General features: G+C 38.0%; 1 protein-coding gene across 2 annotated transcripts in view; it reads right to left on the bottom strand.

Moving 5' to 3' along the window:
* MRPS35 (mitochondrial ribosomal protein S35) overlaps positions 1-13,162 on the bottom strand; it is a 47,437-nt gene extending 34,275 nt beyond the window's left edge. Inside the window, exons 1-5 of one of the 2 annotated variants that reach the window (XM_042992017.1) lie at positions 12,906-12,977; positions 11,451-11,550; positions 9,406-9,452; positions 7,404-7,571; positions 4,653-4,713 (exon numbers count right to left, since the gene is read on the bottom strand). In XM_042992017.1, coding sequence (XP_042847951.1) covers positions 4,653-4,713; positions 7,404-7,547 — 205 coding nt within the window. In that variant the 5' untranslated portion in view covers positions 7,548-7,571; positions 9,406-9,452; positions 11,451-11,550; positions 12,906-12,977. Of the gene's footprint in view, positions 1-4,652; positions 4,714-7,403; positions 7,572-9,405; positions 9,453-11,450; positions 11,551-12,905; positions 12,978-13,012 lie in introns of those variants that run through there. The other variant, XM_042992015.1, reaches the window with a different exon arrangement.
* Between the last annotated feature and the right edge of the window lie 3,873 nt (positions 13,163-17,035).

The following is a 17,035-nucleotide window of genomic DNA, read 5'->3' as shown; positions in this document are numbered from 1 at the left end:
AACTATGAAAAACAATTTTTTTTTTTTGCCTTTACCTCCATGCATGTGGGAAGGAGAGTAAGTGAAATCTATTTCAATCTAGGAATCAATAAATATCGTTCAAATTAATTGTTCAAATTATTGTTCAAATAAATTTAGAACTGGAGATATAACCATGTTCTAGTGATTACCTCTATCTTATGTATATATATACAAAATATGCATATGCTACTGTATTATATAACCATATATATGTAATAAAGAGAGAGAATATATAATGAACATTATGTAGAGAGAATATACAGAAAAATAAGTAAATACACTCTCAGCAAGTAATTACCAGATCTAAACAATGATTAAAAGAGAACACTTCTGAAATGAGGGCCCAGATGGGAAAGAAGAAATATAAGACTATTGCTCTTTATCATCAGCTTTTCTACTACTTGATGTTACCACATCTATATATCACTTACTAAGTTCTTACTCTGCAAAGTATCTGATTACTGACTCCACTGACTCAGCATCCTTCTACATTATCTTCAGTTTGGATTATACTGATTCGTATCCATTGGCAACACTGTAATATTTTCTTCAGTCTTTTCATGTATGCACTGCCTATAATGCAACAGTAAGTCCCTAACCTATTTGAGCAAGGACTATGATTTCTGGTTCTATTTATTATTTATAGACACTTGTAGAGTTGTTTAAGGAAAGGAAATGAAAGGAGAGGAGAGGAGAGGAGAGGAGAGGAGAGGAGAGGAGAGGAGAGGAGAGGAGAGGAGAGGAGAGGAGAGGAGAGGAGAGGAAAGAAAAGAAAAAAGAAAAGGAAGGAAGGAAGGAAGGAAGGAAGGAAGGAAGGAAGGAAGGAAATGGAGGAAGGAAGGAATTTGCAGATTTGACGTCTTCACTGAAAACAACTTGAAAATTTTTGTAAAAAAAGGAAAAATTAGCAATGACTCAGAATATAAGGCTATTTAGTATATTAAAAATGAGATTTTCTTCCATCTTTATTGAGATATAAGCGACATAAAACATTGTGTAAGATATATAACGTGTTGATTAGATACACCTATATATATTGCAAAATAATTACAATCGTAACGCTAGCTAATACCTGTACCATGTAATTATCATTTTTGTGCTAAGAATATTTAAGATCTACTCTCCTAGCAACTTTTCATTATATAATACAGTATTAATAACTATAATCACTATTTTGTACATTAGATCCCCAGAACTTACCATAAAACCAGAAGTTTGTATTCTTTCACCAATGTCTCCCTTTTATCCCCCACCTCTCAGTCCCTACTATTTCTGAGTTCAGCTTTTTCAGATTTCACATGTAAGTAAAATCATACACTAACTGTCTTTGTCTTATTTCATTTAGCATAATGCCTTCAAGGTCCATCTATGTTGTCACAAACAGCAGAAGTCCTTCCTTCACAATTAAATACTATTACACACACACCACTTCTTTATCCAATCAACAACTTAGGGTGTTTCCATTTCTTGGCTGTTGTAAATAATGCTGCAGCAAACATGGGAGTGCGGATAGCTCTTCAACACCATGTTTTCATTTCTTTTGATATTTACCCAGAAGTGTGATTGCTGGATCACATGGTAGTTCTAATTTTAATTTTTAAAGCAAACTCCATACTGTACTCCATAGAGGCTGTACCAATTTACATTCCTAATCAACAGTACAAAAGGGTTTCCCTTTTTTCCACATCCTCACCAACACTTGTTATCTCTTGCCTTCTTGATGACAGCCATTTCTAGCAGGTGAAAGGTAGCTCCTAGTGGTTGTGATTTGCATTTCCGTGATTAGTGATGCTGAGCATCTTTTCCTGTGCCCACTGATGATGTGTAGGTCTTTCTTGGAAAGATGTCTATTCAAGTCCTCTGCCCATTTTTTAATCAAATTATTTGGGCTATTTTGGTGTTATGTAAGTTCTTCATATATTTTGGACATTAACCTTTCATCAGATATATCATTTGTAAACACCTTCTCCCATTCAGTAAGGCTGCCTTTTCAATTTGATGTTTCCTTCATTGAGCAAAAGCTTTTTATTTTGGTGGTCTCAACAGTTTATTTTAACTTTATTTCCCTTCTTGAGGAGACCTATTGAGAAACATATTGCTAAGGTCAATGTCCAAGACACAATTGCCTATGTTTTCTTTAAGGAATTTTATGGTTTCAGGTCTACATTTACATCTTTAACCCATTCTGAGTTAATTTTTTTGTATGGCGTAAGAAAGTGGTCCAGTTTCATTCTTCTGCATGTAGTTGTCTAGTTTTCCCAGCACCATTTATTGAGGAGATTGTCTTTTCCCCATTGCATAATTCTTGCCTCCAGATGAACTGACCATATAATATAAGCATGGGCTTATTTCTGGGCTATCTTGTTCCATTGATCTATGTGTCTATTTTTGTGCCAATATCATACTGTATTGATTACTACAGCTTATAGTATATCTTGAAATCTTGAGACTGTGATACCTCCAGCTTTGGTCTTTCTCAAGATTGCTTTGGTTAGTCAGGGCCTTTTGTGGTTCCATACAAATTTTAGGATTCTTTGTTCTACCTCTTGAAAAATGTTGTTGGTATTTTGATAGGGATTATATTGAATCTGTAGTTTCTTTTGGGTAGTATGGACATTTTAACAATATTAATTCTTCAAATCCACTGCTTACATTTTTAATTGGATTGTCTGGTTTATTTTGCTATTGAATTATAGAAGTTCTTTATTTTTGGGGGATATAAACCTCTGACCTGAGGTTTGCAAACATTTTCTCCCATTCTGTAGGTTGCCTTTATATTTTGTCAAAGGTTTTCTTCACTGTGCAGTAGCTTTTTAGTTTGATATAGTCCCACTTGTTTTTACTTTTGTCTTTGCTATTGGTATCGAATCCAAAAAATTGAAGACCCATGTCAAGCAGCTTACTGCCTATGTTTCTTCCCATTTTGTTTTGTTAATGGGATACATATTACATTGCTTGATTTTTGAGTATTTTGAACCATCCTTGCATCCCTGAAATAAATCCCACTTGGTCAGACACAATCCTTTTAATGTACTGTTGAATTTGGTTTGGTAATATTTTGGTGAGGATTTTTCTATGTTAATCAAGGATGTTGGCCTATGATACTTTTCTTGTAGTATCCTTGTCTTCTTTTGGTTATCAGGGTAATGTTGGCCTCATAAAATGAATTTGGAAGTGTTCCCTCCTCTTCTTTTTTTTGGAAGAACTTGAGAAGTACTGGTATTACCTCTTTAAATGATTAGAATTACCAGTAAAGCCACCTAATCCTGGACTTTTTTTTGTTGATTTCTTTTTTTTTTTTTTTCTCTAATGTTTTTATTTATTTGAGAGTGCATGAGCACAGGGAAAGGGCCATGAGAGAGGGAGAGACAGAATCCCAAGCAGGCTCCATACTGTCAGTACAGAGCCCGACGTGGGGCTCAACTTCACGAACTATGAGACCATGACCTGAGCCAAAATCAGAGTTGGACATTTAACAGACTGAGTCACCCAGGTGCCCCATGTTGGGAGGTTCTTGATCACCGATTCAATCTCCTTACTAGTAATTAGTCTGTTCACATTTCCTCTTTCTTCATGATTCAGTCTTGGAAGATTGTATGTTTCTAGAAATTTATCCATTTCTTCTAGGTTGTCAAATTAGTTGGCAAGTAATTGTTCACAGTAGTCCTTATGATCCTTTATGTTTCTGAGGTATCAATTGTAATGTCTCCTTTCATTTGCAATTTATTTGAGTCCTCTTTTTTCTTGGTGTGTCTCGTTAAAGGTTTGTATATGTTGTTTATCTCTTCAAAACACCAGCTCTTAGTTTCACTGACCTTTTTTCTTCCCTTTTTAGTCTGTACTTCAATTCTAATCTTTAGTCCCTTCTTTCTACTACCTTTGGGCTTAGATCTTTTTCTGGTTCCTTGAGGTATATATTAGGTTGTGTATTTGGGATCTCTCTTTCTTTCTTAATGCATGCTATCAGCTTCCGTTTTAGAAATGCTTTTGTTACATCCCGACAGTTCGGGTATGTTCTGTTTCCATTTTCATTTGTCTCAAGATTTTTAAAATTTTTCTTTTGATTTCTTCTTTGAACCAATGGTTGTTTAGGGGCATGTTGTTCAATTTCCATATATTTGTGAATTTTCCAGTTTTCTTCTTGTTATAGATTTCCAGTTTTATTCCAGGGTAGTCAGAGAAGATGCCTAATGTGACTTCAATATTTTAAAATTTGTTACAACTTGTCTTGCGGCCTACCACGTGATCTATCCTGGAGAATGTTTCCTGTGTGCTTGAGAAGAATGTGTGTATTCTGCTTCTGTTGGATCAAATTCTGTAAACGTCTGTTAAACACATCTGGTCTAATATATAGTTTACATCCAGTGTTTCTTTACTGATTTTCTGTCTGGATGACCTATCTATTGTTGAAATAGAGTCCTCTCTATTGGAGTCCTCTACTGTTGTACTGCTATCTGTTTCTCCCTTCAGTTCTGTTAATACTTGCTTTATATATTTAGGTGCTACTATTTTAGGTGCATAAACACTTACGGATGTTGTATTCTCTTGATAAACTGACTCTTTTATCATTAGAAATGAGATTATTTTATTCAAAGTCAGTATTAACTTCATATACTAAAACAATCACTTACCTTTAAGAGCTTCACAGTGCTTTTTAATTGCTACAGGTGTCAAATGCAAAAAATTGGGGATCTAAAAGTGGAGAAATTTAAAGGATAAATTAGCCTAATGTCTCAAAAACATAAAGACAATGTTTTCCTAATACTAAATCCTAAGCCCAACAAACTTTGTAATAAATAAAACCTAGTTTTTATAATATTAATTCTATTCCTTGAAATATAGATTCATGATGTATCTTATGATGATGATAGTGGGAAAAAATAAATGCTGTTTTTATAGTACTCTTCCTGCCATAATCTATAGATCTACATATTTTCCTTATAAAATTGAAAGGATTTAAGGACACACATTATTGTTTAATCATCCAAATTCCCCTGGAATACACAGCATGGTGCTATATTTTCCACTTTGTACTTAACAGACATTTTATAAACTGAATAAATGAAGCTAGCAAGTCTTTACAGTAAATGAAATATGGTATACATTTATGATGATATATATTAGGAGCTCATTCACAGGGCCAATGGAAATTTAGGAAAGACCAAAGATATGAATCCTTCAAATAAATAATTAAGATTTCCTACCCTATTTCTTGAATAATGTTAAGCATCTGAAGAGAAAATTTAGTTTTAAAGAAACTCATTTGGACAGAAAATTTGAACAAGTAGAAATTTACTCCAAATATTATGTTTGGAATCTTGAGCGCTGATCAGAAATGTTTATTTTAATTAAGAGAAAATAGACACTGAAAATGGAAATTATGGGGTAGGTGACTTTATTTTCTATACCTCTATTGTTTAAAAATGAAAATATAGTCTCTCAAAATCATAGAAGTATAAAAATAGCTAATATGTCCATAGAATTTATATTGGCACTGCTTCATGTACTCTGCATATATTAGCTTGGTTACTAAGCTTACCCAATAGCACCCCCTAGGAATACATCACATCACTGGACTAATAATATATATCGTTGATTCTTTTTTATAACTATAGTTCATTTATTTATTTTGAGAGAGCGCACACACATGCATGCATGCTAAAGAGACAGCAGGGGAGAGGCAGAGAGAGAGACAGAGAGACAATCTCAAGCAGGCTCTGTGGGGCTCAAATTCACATATGGTGAGGTTATGACCTGAGCAGAAATCAAGAGTCAGATACTTAACCAACTAAGCTACCCAGACATCCCTATATAGTTGATTCTTAAAAAGGATGGCATACATTAAATGTTTGGATTTTTATGTTTATTAAAATATCATTCACAACCATTAGCATTATTACAGATATATTCCTAGCCTCTCTCACCTAGTGGTATTTTCCAAAGGCCTTTTCTTTAAACTAAGTTCTTTTCTTTCACTTGAAGAAAAGATTAGTTTCCTCAATGTGTGTTTTTTTTACATGTCTTGTAACATTCACATTTCCAAGTTTCATTTACTCATCTCTACCAGGAGACAACTCCTCCATTGTACCATCTCATTTTTTTTATCATCACCTTTCAGCAAATTTTTTTTTTCAAGATTCTCATATATATGCTAAGTGAAATAGGCCAGAAAAAGATAAATACCATATGATTTCACTTATATGTGGACTCTAAAGAACAAAACAAAAAGCAGAAACAGACCCATAAATACAGAGAACTGATGGTTGCCAGAGGGAAGGGGCATGGAAGGATAAGAGAAACAGGTGAAGGGGGGTGGGGGAGACAGGCTTCCACTATGGAATAAGTAAGTCATAGGGCTAAAAGAGCACAGAAATATACTCAACAGTATTTTAACAGTGTTGTATGGTAACAGATGGCAGCTACAGTTGTGGTGAGCACAGTGTAACACACAGATTGTGGAATCACTATGTTGTACACCCGAGACTAATGTAACATGGCGTGTCAACTATACTTCACTTAAAAACAAAAAAAAAAAGAAGAAAAAGACTCTCATATAGTGGAAAACACAGTTCACCAATGACTACTGTATATAACAGGAACCATCTAAGATATGCATTCTCAGGCTAAGCATATTCATATTTTCTTTAAAAAAGCTTACAGTTCATAAATCATTACAGATGCTACCAACTGAAGCATTTAATATGATGTATTTTGCTTCAAGAAATAAAGAAGTTTAAGGACTGTAACAATATTAAATAATATTTTACCTTTCTGGATAGAAAAGTTTTAAAATCTCTCTCTTAAAAGATTTCAGGGGCGCCTGGGTGGCTCAGTCGGTTAAGTGTCCGACTTTGGCTCAGGTCAGGATCTCATGATCTGTGAGTTTGAGCCCTGCGTCGGGCTCTGTGCTGACAGCTCAGAGCCTAGAGCCTGCTTCAGATTCTGTGTCTCCCTCTCTCTTTGCTCCTCCCCCACTTGCGCCCTGTCTCTCTCTCTCTCTCTCTCTCTCAAAATAATAAACATTAAAAAAAAAAAAAGTAGATTTCAGACCCCAATTCTCATTCTCAAATTAGGTTATTTCACTTTCCTTAGTTCCACTTGAAAGATACAAAACCAAAAAGATATAATAGAGAAGAAAAAGCCAAAAGGGAAGCCACTGGACCAATTAATTATATTCTTAAATGCCTAGGATTCTTTGAATCTTTTTTACCATGGATAATCAGAATATATCATCCATTATAAACTGAAAAAAAAAAATTCAACTAAAACACAATAAGCTGCTACATACTGAACCTTGAAGTACAAGGCAGGGTAGGCACGGGAAGAGGATCAGCATTTATTTAGATATAAAAGTTAGCCAATAAAACAGTAACTTATCTTACCTTTAAAAGTTCTAGATTTCCCTCCTTTGCCATGGGCACCCCCCTTTTTACCGGATAACCCATTCGAACAGGAAGAGGTACAGCAGAGGGTTTAAATGGTGCTGCAACAGGATAAACACTAGGCCAGTCCAGGTCAACAGTCATTTTCTCTGTCCTAGGAGGTAATGCCTAAGGAATATAAAATAGTTACATATTTTAAATATGAACATGATCTTTATAAGCAGAATAGCAACCTTCATAAAATCTGACCTTGCACAAAGCTGCCGCTATTCAAATGTAAAAACACCAAACCTATCTAATATTTTTGCTTTGTTTCTGCAAACCCTCTGGGAAGGATCCCCTTGAATAGCACACATGTCCTTTACTAAAAATTTATTTCTATGGATTTACTCAGACTTTTAGCAAACTTTTTACATTTTGTTTGTGAAAGAGTAACAATGTATTTTGAAATACAGATCTTCCTCAACTTACAATGGGTTAATGTCCTGATAAACCCATCCTAAGTTGAAAATACTGTAAGTCAAAAATGCATCAATACACCTGACATATTGAGCAAGCTTAGTGTAGCCTCCTTTAAATGTGCTCAGAACACTTAAGCCTACATTTGGGTAAAATCACCTAACACAAAGCCTATTTGATAATAAAGTGTTGAATATGTCATATAACATATTGAATACTGTACTGCAAGTGAAAAAAAAGAATGGTTATATGGGTACAGAATAGTTGTTTAGGGTATTGGTTACTCATGCTCATGACTGTGTGGCTGACTGGGAGCTATGGCTCACTGTCACTGCTGTGAAACTAAAGTTTCGTACCATGTAATGCTAGTCCAGGAAAAGATCAAAATTCAAAATTCCAAGTACAGTTTCTACTGAATGCGTACTGGTTTCCACCACCATAAAGTTGAAAAATCGTAAGCTGAACCACAGTAGGCTGGTGACTACCTACAGTTTTTAGAACTTCTTTGATGGAAGTCAGGACATGAAGGGATACTGAAAACTTGGAAATAAAGGAAATAAGAAATGAATAACAAGAGCTTGGAAATAAGTAAATTAGGGTGAAATTAGCTGAACAAATACATAATGAGAAATTATGACTCCGTCCCAGAGGATAGCTATATGATAGTTTAGTCAATCACATTAACATACACATATTTTTTTAAAAACTGTATTCATTGGGGCGCCTGGGTGGCTCAGTCGGTTAAGCATCCAACTTTAGCTCAGGTCATGATCTCGCGGTTCGTGAGTTCGAGCCCCGCATCGGGCTCTGTGCTGACAGCTCGGATCCTGGAGCCTGTTTCAGATTCTGTGTCTCCCTCTCTCTCTCTCTCTGACCCTCTCCCGTTCATGCTCTGTCTCTTTCTGTCTCAAAAATAAATAAACGTTAAAAAAAATTTTTTTAATAAAAAAAAATAAAAACTGTATTTATTAGAAGGGCATGGCCAGCATACATAAGAAGGGTTGAAGAAAGCAAAACTTGGCAATGCCAAACAAAGCAGTATCAAAACCAGTGTAGTGTATGTCCTAGAAGCAGGGAATATTCCTGTGAAAATAACTACTCTAGATAATTATAATTCGGTGCAATTTAGCCATTTAACTTCCATCTAATAATATGCCTCTGTTCATACTCAACAAGTGACCTAATAATTTGGATTCTTCCATAGAGTTGCCGACAGGGTAAAGCCAAACTGGGTTAGATTAATATACACATCCCAGACTTCATGATTATTAAAGGCATCATCAAAAATAAGTCTATATTCTAAGTTTATATACCTATTTCTTGGGAGTGTATGAGTGAGCTCACCTCTCAAAGATGATCCATTCTTGGAGTACTGACAAAAACCAGTCCTGACTGCAGACAAGGCTCTGGCAGTCACCATGTAAACACCCCCTTTGAAAGCCTTGTTGGGCAGCACCCTTCTGCCTCATCATGAATATCTGTCTCATTTTAGAACTTCAGAAACCATTATGATAGTATATAGTAGACAACATTAATTGTTTACCTTTCTTCTCAGTGGTCTTTCATACCTGGATGTTCTGCCTGCTGTACCTAGAAGACAACATAATAGTTACAGAGAACTGTATAATGCAGACTGTTCAACACTGATGATGATCCTGTAACTCTCAGATAATTTCAGGTATTCAGTAATACAAAAAGGAAACAATAATCCATTTTCTGTGAGCTTGGGACTAACTCATCTTAATGAAAATGAAAAGTCAGAAATAGTTAAGAAAATTCCCAAGTTATTTAAACATAAAGTATATTGTGACTGATGATATAGTGAATTTATCATCTAATGAAATATTTTCAATAAATTCTAAAGTCCATAGTCAAATTAACTCACTTTCCCAAGTTAAAACATCTAGTTAGAAATAACTATGTTGCATTTTTAAAGATAACTGATTTGAAAAAAATTTTTTTTAACGTTTATTATTTTGAGAGAGAGAACATGAGCGGGGGAGGGACAGAGAGAGAAAGAGGGAGACACAGAATACGAAGCAGGCTCCAGGCTCTGAGCTGTCAGCCACAGAGCCCGATGCAGGGCTGGAACTCATGGACCACGAGATCATGACCTGAGCCAAAGTGGGACGCTTAACCGACTGAGCCACCTAAGTGCCCCCAGAACTGCCAATGTTACAATAATGCCAATAATAGTAAAACTCATAGCCGTTCCTAATAAATCACATACCTATAGAAGAGGGCAAATTACTTACAGTATATACCTTTCATAATACTACCTTATGCCTCTCTAAATAAATGTTTTGCTACATTGCAGTAATAATGGCTATAATTATTTAGCACTTCCACATGCCACACACTATGCTACATACTTTTCACTCTTATCTCATTTAATCTTATTGTTCACAATAACTGTTAAGTACTATTATTATCCTTATTTAGAGGTCATTTACAGCCAAGAAAACTAAGGATCGAAGAGTCAGGGTGACAATAGCACAGCACACAAGACTCTTCACACTCTGAACCACTTCTATCTCTAACTTCATCTCCCTTCACAAGGTCCCACAGTTACACTGAACTTCTAGTACCAGACCCTTTGGACTTTCTCCAAACCTAATGTTTTCTCTACCTGGAATGTGCCTCCTTTCCCTCTGCCTGGTTTCTGTCTTCAGCTGACAAATCCTTTTTTTTTTTTAAATTTTTTAAAAAAATGTTTATTTATTTTTTAGAGAGAGAGACAGAGTATGAGCAGGGGAGGGGTAGAGAGAGAGGGAGACACAGAATCTGAAGCAGGTTCCAGGCTCTGAGCTGTCAGCAGAGCCTGACATGGGACTCAAACCTGTGAACTGTGAGATCATGACCTGAACTGAAGTCGGATGCTTAGTTGAGCCACCCAGGCACCCCTTCATCGGACAAATTCTTATTCATTCTGTGATAGTAATTCATTTACTCATTCAAAAATCATTTCAGTGATATTGTGTACCAGAAACTGAGAAAGCAGCAATGAGCAAGAGAAACACAGACCCTGCTCTCACCGAATGTAGAGGTTGTCAAATAAGATAACTATTTATCAAGTAATTTCAATAAAGTCATAAATATTAATGACAACAAATAGCAGGGGACCAAACTCAGTCAATTAGTTGGGGGAAATCTCCCTGAAGAACTGGACTTTAAGCTAAAACCTTAAGGATGAGCAGGAGGTAACCCTGGTAACAGGCAAGTGAGAGAAAGTATCCTATGAAGAAAGGGGAAATGGAAAATCAATATTAAAAAGTTCAGTATGGTTGAAATTTAAGAAGAGAACAGAAAATGCACTGAGAAAAGAGGCTGGAAATATTCAATAGGCACCTCAACTATAACACATCATTGACAGAGCTCTTGATTTCTTATTCCAGTCTTCCCAATCCCTGTAAATGATATCTCCATTCATCCAATTGCTCAGGACAAAAATCTAACAAGCTTCCTAAGACTTTTCCTCATGCCTCATAAAATACCAAATCCATCAGTAAGTCCTCTTAGCTATACCTTCAAAATATATCCCACATTCAACCACACCGCCTTCTCTGCTATCACCTCAATCTAACTCACCATCATTTCATTTGGACTACTGCAATAGCTTCCAAACTGATCTCTCCTGGATTCCATTCTTTTCCCCCTAAAGTTGGGTCTCCATACCGCAGTCAGTGATCTTTTAAAAGATAAATTACATTGTATCACTTCTGTGTTCAAAACCTTCCAATATAATACCAAACTTATAATAAAATCCAAGCCAAATGCCTAAAAGCCTTTGGGGGATCAGATCATTACTTACCAGTCTCCTGAGTTCACTCACCTCCAAGTTGACTTTCTTTCTGTTCCTTGATCACACCCCTAAGCTCCTTTTCACTCCTGGTCCCTTGCAGTTGCAGTTCCCTCCACACACAAACACATACACACCACCACGGGTTCTGCTCAAACGTCACTTCTCCGGGGAGGTCTTTCCTGACTACCCAATCTTTTCCTACTCTATAACCAGTACTCCTCCAATCCATCGTTCTCAATACCCTGCTTTATTTTCCTTCATAGCACTAATCACCACCTGACATTGTACTGACATTGTTTTGTTTATAGTTGGATTTCCTGAAAGAATGTAAACTTCATTAGGTGAGAGACCTTGCTATATCCCCGTATAACACTACCTAGCACACAGTACAGAAGGAATAAAAAAATCTAATAAAAGAGCCATGCATTAAGACTACGGAGCCACTCTGACAAGTTAAGGAATTTATCACATCTTAAGCAATGAGAAACCTTTTCCTGATTTTGAACAAGGGAGTGGCAAGCTAAGATTCTTTTTGAATACTTCACTCTGGTTGCTGTGAGAATTCAATGTAGGAGAACAAGGGCAGAAACAGGGAGCAGTAAAGAAACTACTGTAAAAGTGAGAGATGGTGGCCTAGACTAAACTGTTGGTTATACGAAAATGAGAGATGTTTTAGAAGGTATCATGGATAGTACAGGACATGCCTCCTTCCTAAGCTTTCCGTGACTCTTGTGAGCTCATCCTCAAAACCCCTCTGTTACTCTATTCATGCTTCCATTACAACACCTCATACTTCACAGTATGATTCCGTTAACAAGTCTGTCTTTTCCACAGACTCCTCCAAGGCAAGAACGGTATCTTGAATGAAGGTTATCTCAATAATGCCTGTTGAATGAAGGTCATCCCATTTGGTGGCATAGCTAAGGCTGGAATTCAGAGCTGCAGTTTGTTCAGGGACAACTGTATGCTTCTCTTAACGTTCGGGAAAATCCGTGGTTCAACACTGCCCAACAAACATCACCGAGCACTAGTAACTGGAGTGACCCCGTGCCAAAGGCCGCGCAAGGGAGCACCAGGAAGCGCGCAGGTGACGGGGGAGGGAGGGAGCAAGCTCGCCACGCCCAGAGCACCCAGAAGCTGAAATCTGCGACTAGGAACCCGGCGACACGGGCGCAGAGGTCAGACCCACACCTGCGGCTTTCCTACTGGGAGGACCAGCGGCAGGCTAGCAGAGGACGTACCGGCTTTCCCCCAGGCGGCAGGGCCTCTGCCACCGCGGTGGCCATCATGGATTCGGTATGCCGCCCTCTCTCCCCCAAAGCCCGGAGGCGACGCAACAGACACTCACGCGGGCTTGGTATCGCAGAACGGGTGGCCGGAGACACGGCGGTGCAGAAGGCACGCAGGGTCCTGGCCGCTGGCTGCAGGGCCAGCCACGCGGGGAGTGTGGCGGCCGCCATGGCTGACACGACGGCAAGCCGGATGGGACAAGCGCAGCCTGGCGTTAAGGGGAGGGTGTGCGGCCGCTACCGCGCAGGTTCGCTTCGGCTTGCCCCGCCCCCAGGGGGAAGAAACAGAAAACACGTGGGCCTGCAAAGTCAGAGCTGGAGTTAAATGTGCAAGAAGGTAGCCCCCAAATAGGAAAAAGTAATGAAAACAACAAGGTTGAAAAAGGAATCGAAGCGGTCAGTCCAAAGAGGACCGTAAGAGACGAGGGAAATGTGGCTTACAGAGGGCAAATGTGGTCTGGGTGGGATTTCAGATAGCCCAGGAGTCTGGCAGCTTATGTTAGGGCCCTGCTCCTTTGCAGTTGCTGCTTATCCACACTCTGTCTTGGTTTAAAGAAGCCTTGAGCTGGTGCAAATGATATACTCTAAGGGCGAGGCAGTATCTGATAGTAGTTAAATGGATAGGCTCTTGAGCCAGACTACTTGAGTTTAAAACTTGACTTCCTTTTTACGTGGCTGGGTTGATCCTAATCAAGTTAATACATCGAAAGCTCTGGGGCACCTGGGTGGTTCAGTCGGTTAAGCACCTTAAGCGCCTGACTTTGGCTCAGGTCATGATTTCACGGTTCGTGGGTTCCAGCCCCACATCCGGCTCTGTGCTGACAGCTCAGAGCTTGGAGCCTGCCTGGGACTCTGTGTCTTCCACTCTGTCTCCCCCTCACCTGCTCACATTGTGTCTCTCTCTCAAAAATAAGTATTTTTTAAAAATTTTAAAATAAGGTTTAACAGTTCCTTCTGGAGATTCTGAAAGAGAATCTGTTTATGCCTCCCTCCTCGCTTCTGATGGTTTCCTGGCAGTCCTTGGCTTGTAGACACAGGACTCCAGTCTCTTTCTGTCTTCACTTGGTGTTCTACCCTCTCCTCTTTTTAAGATTCAAAGCATGGCCTTTTAGTCAGATAGATAACAGGCTGGAATCCAGGCTCTGTTTCATTGTGATCTGGGGAAAATCTACCTAACATGTCTGAGCTTCAGTTTCGTGGAAAATGGGAACAATAATATCTTCCTCAAGACTGTTGTGATTAAGTAGTTATGTTTCAAAAGGCAGAATATAAATAGTGGCCACTGGAATTAATCTCAGGGTCAATACAGCAGCCATTTTTGCTCTCTCCAGTATGTATGTTTCAGTAGGATGAAGTGCAAGACCTATCCCATACAAATTTAGGGACAAAAGAAGTATGAACCCTTATGGAATTAGTTTATATTCAGAGATTTCTCAATTTCTGAGCAAGAAGTTGAGTCTTAGGTCCTCACTCTGCCTTCCTGTGGTTCCTTTTTGTTGTACTGTCTCTGTAAGACATTAGTGGACAGACATGACCAGAGTTAGAGGAGCTAGAGAAATAGTGATTGTTTTCCTAAGCATCAAGGACAATAAGGTTCATTCTATATTAAGAGTTGTCTCATTTGTAATGCTGTCAACAGGCAATAATAATGTTTCAATGCAGTGTAAAGAATAAAGCATGTAGGGGTGCCTGGGTGGTTCAGTGGGTAAAGCATCTGACTCTTGACTGGCTCAGGTCATGATCTCACCGGTTTGTGTTTGAGCCCCCCGTCTGGTTCCACACTGACAGTGCAGAACCTGCTTGGGATTCTCTTCCTCTCTTTCTCTCTCTCAAAATAAATAAATAAACTTAAAAAAAAAAAAAAAGAATAAAGCATGTACATAGGAGTCACTAAGAATTACATAATTTTTCAGTTGGAAAAATTCTTAAAAGTGCACTCACTTATGATAAAAATCTTCGGCTTTCATGACCAAATAATTCAACATATTGCAGAAGACAAATGGAGTCATGGGCATGCAACTCACACTTAGAGGAACCCCGTGTTTGGCTTAGAGTTCTGCTATCCCTGTCTTGAAGTTATTGACAATTTAAATTTTTAAAATTATTTTTGAGTGAGCAGGGAAGGGGTAGAGGGGGGTGGGGGAGAAGATTTGAAGCAGGGTCTGTGCTGATGGCAGAGATCCTGATATGGGGCTGAAACTCACGAACTGTGAGATCATGACCTGGGCCGAAGCCGGATGCTTAACAGACTGAGCCACCCATGTGCCCTGAAATTATTGACAATTTTAAAACAAAGGGCCACACATTTTCAGTTCATACGGGGCTCCACAAATTATGCAGCCAGTCCCATGTAGAATAATTTTAAATATTAAGGTTTTTGATAATGGGTTATTATATTTAAACCATACATTAATCCGATGACTTTCTGTCAGAGAGCTTTTGGTCAAAACCATCATCTTTCTAAAAAGTGAGTGAACGGAGATGTTTACTTACAAGCATGGTTAATAGACAATATCCAGGTATGTGAATGGACCTTGAAATCTAAGTATCCATCAAAATAATATTGCTTAAATATTTTAAGGTATATACATACAACACAGAGTGCTACTTGCACACGTGGAAACCTAATCCTGACTGCACATTATAATTAACTCAAGACATTTAAGAAAACTTGTCTAGGCCCTCACTCTGAAATGCATTGGGTTTTTGGTTTTGCTTTTAAGTTTCCCAAGTGAATCTAATATATAGGCAGGATTGAAAATCACTGATGTCAGCCTTAAAGAGAACTGACTGGGTATAAATTGATTAGCATGGAGCATTGTCCAAAGTATATAGTTGTTTTAAAAAATGCAGGTTATGGATCATATAATTCCATTTGTGTAAAATATTTTTAATATGCAGTACATGTTCTGTAAAGTAACAGCAAACTGGAGGGAATAGATGTGGAAAGAGGAGGTGAGATTCCTGAAGCCTTAACTTTGTATACTTCTGTCCCTTTTTACAGCAAAATACACATTTTTTAAAAAATGTACTATCTTAAATCAGGGAAAGTTTCACTTACGATCTCACGGTTCATGGGTTCGAGCCCCATGTCAGGCTCTGCATTAACAGTGCAGAGCCTGCTTGGAATTCTCTCTGTCCCCTCTCTCTCGGCCCCTCCCCCACTATCTCTGTCTCAAAGTAAATAAACTTAAAAGTAAATAAGTAAAAATTTTAAAAAAGACATGGTAAGCCTTTGACTTATATCTTCCAGCTGTTTAGAACATGAATACTTATAATTTTTCTTATTAGAGTCTTCGACATTTTCATCAGCTTACAATTTAGTATAGAAAATGTCGTCACAAGCATTGTCTCCTTTGTATTAGTTGAACTAAGTCCCATTTACAAATAAGAAAACAAAGAGTTAAGTCACCAGACTCTGCTCTTTAGATAATTCAACTCAAACCTACATCTGATTTCAAGCTGAAGGTTGTTTTTACTATACTACTTTCTTGATAGCTTACTCTACACAGCATTGCTACAGATAGGGGTCACTATATGCCAAGGAAACATTAATTGGATATTCTAACCTTCCAGGCACAAAGTGCATGGCTTTATTTCTTCCTTTGCATACATCCGTAATATTTAAGAAATTTGGAAAGACAGCATTCTAATTGTGATGCATTTCATATTCTTCATCCAATCATCAGCAAACGCTGTAAGCTTTACCTTCAACTATTCCCAGATCTGACCTTTCCACCCCTCCTCCTGTACCACTTTGATCCTTTCCCTCTTATTATAATAGCTTCCTAGCTGCTCCCTGGGCTCTGCTTTCACTCTTTCCTCCCCACAATCTAGTCTCCAGCCAGCAATCAAGTGAGGGTTTTGAATTGTAAAGCAGATCGAGGCATTTCTCTCCCTTTATCCCTCAGAATAAAATCAAGTCCTTACAAGTATGTGCTTCAATCACATCAACTCCACTCCTGTTTCAGCCCTTTACCTTTACAGCTCTCTAAGCCTAGAACATTCTTTCCCCGATTTATCTGCTCTGATGCTTTCCCTCTTCATTGAGACCTCTGGTCAATTACCCCCTTCTCAGAGGT

The sequence above is a fragment of the Panthera tigris genome, chromosome B4, assembly GCF_018350195.1.
Source record: "Panthera tigris isolate Pti1 chromosome B4, P.tigris_Pti1_mat1.1, whole genome shotgun sequence".
Classification (NCBI taxonomy): Eukaryota; Metazoa; Chordata; class Mammalia; order Carnivora; family Felidae; genus Panthera; species Panthera tigris.
The sequence above is the reverse complement of the archived record's forward strand: the minus strand, read 5'-3'. Positions and strand labels throughout refer to the sequence as shown.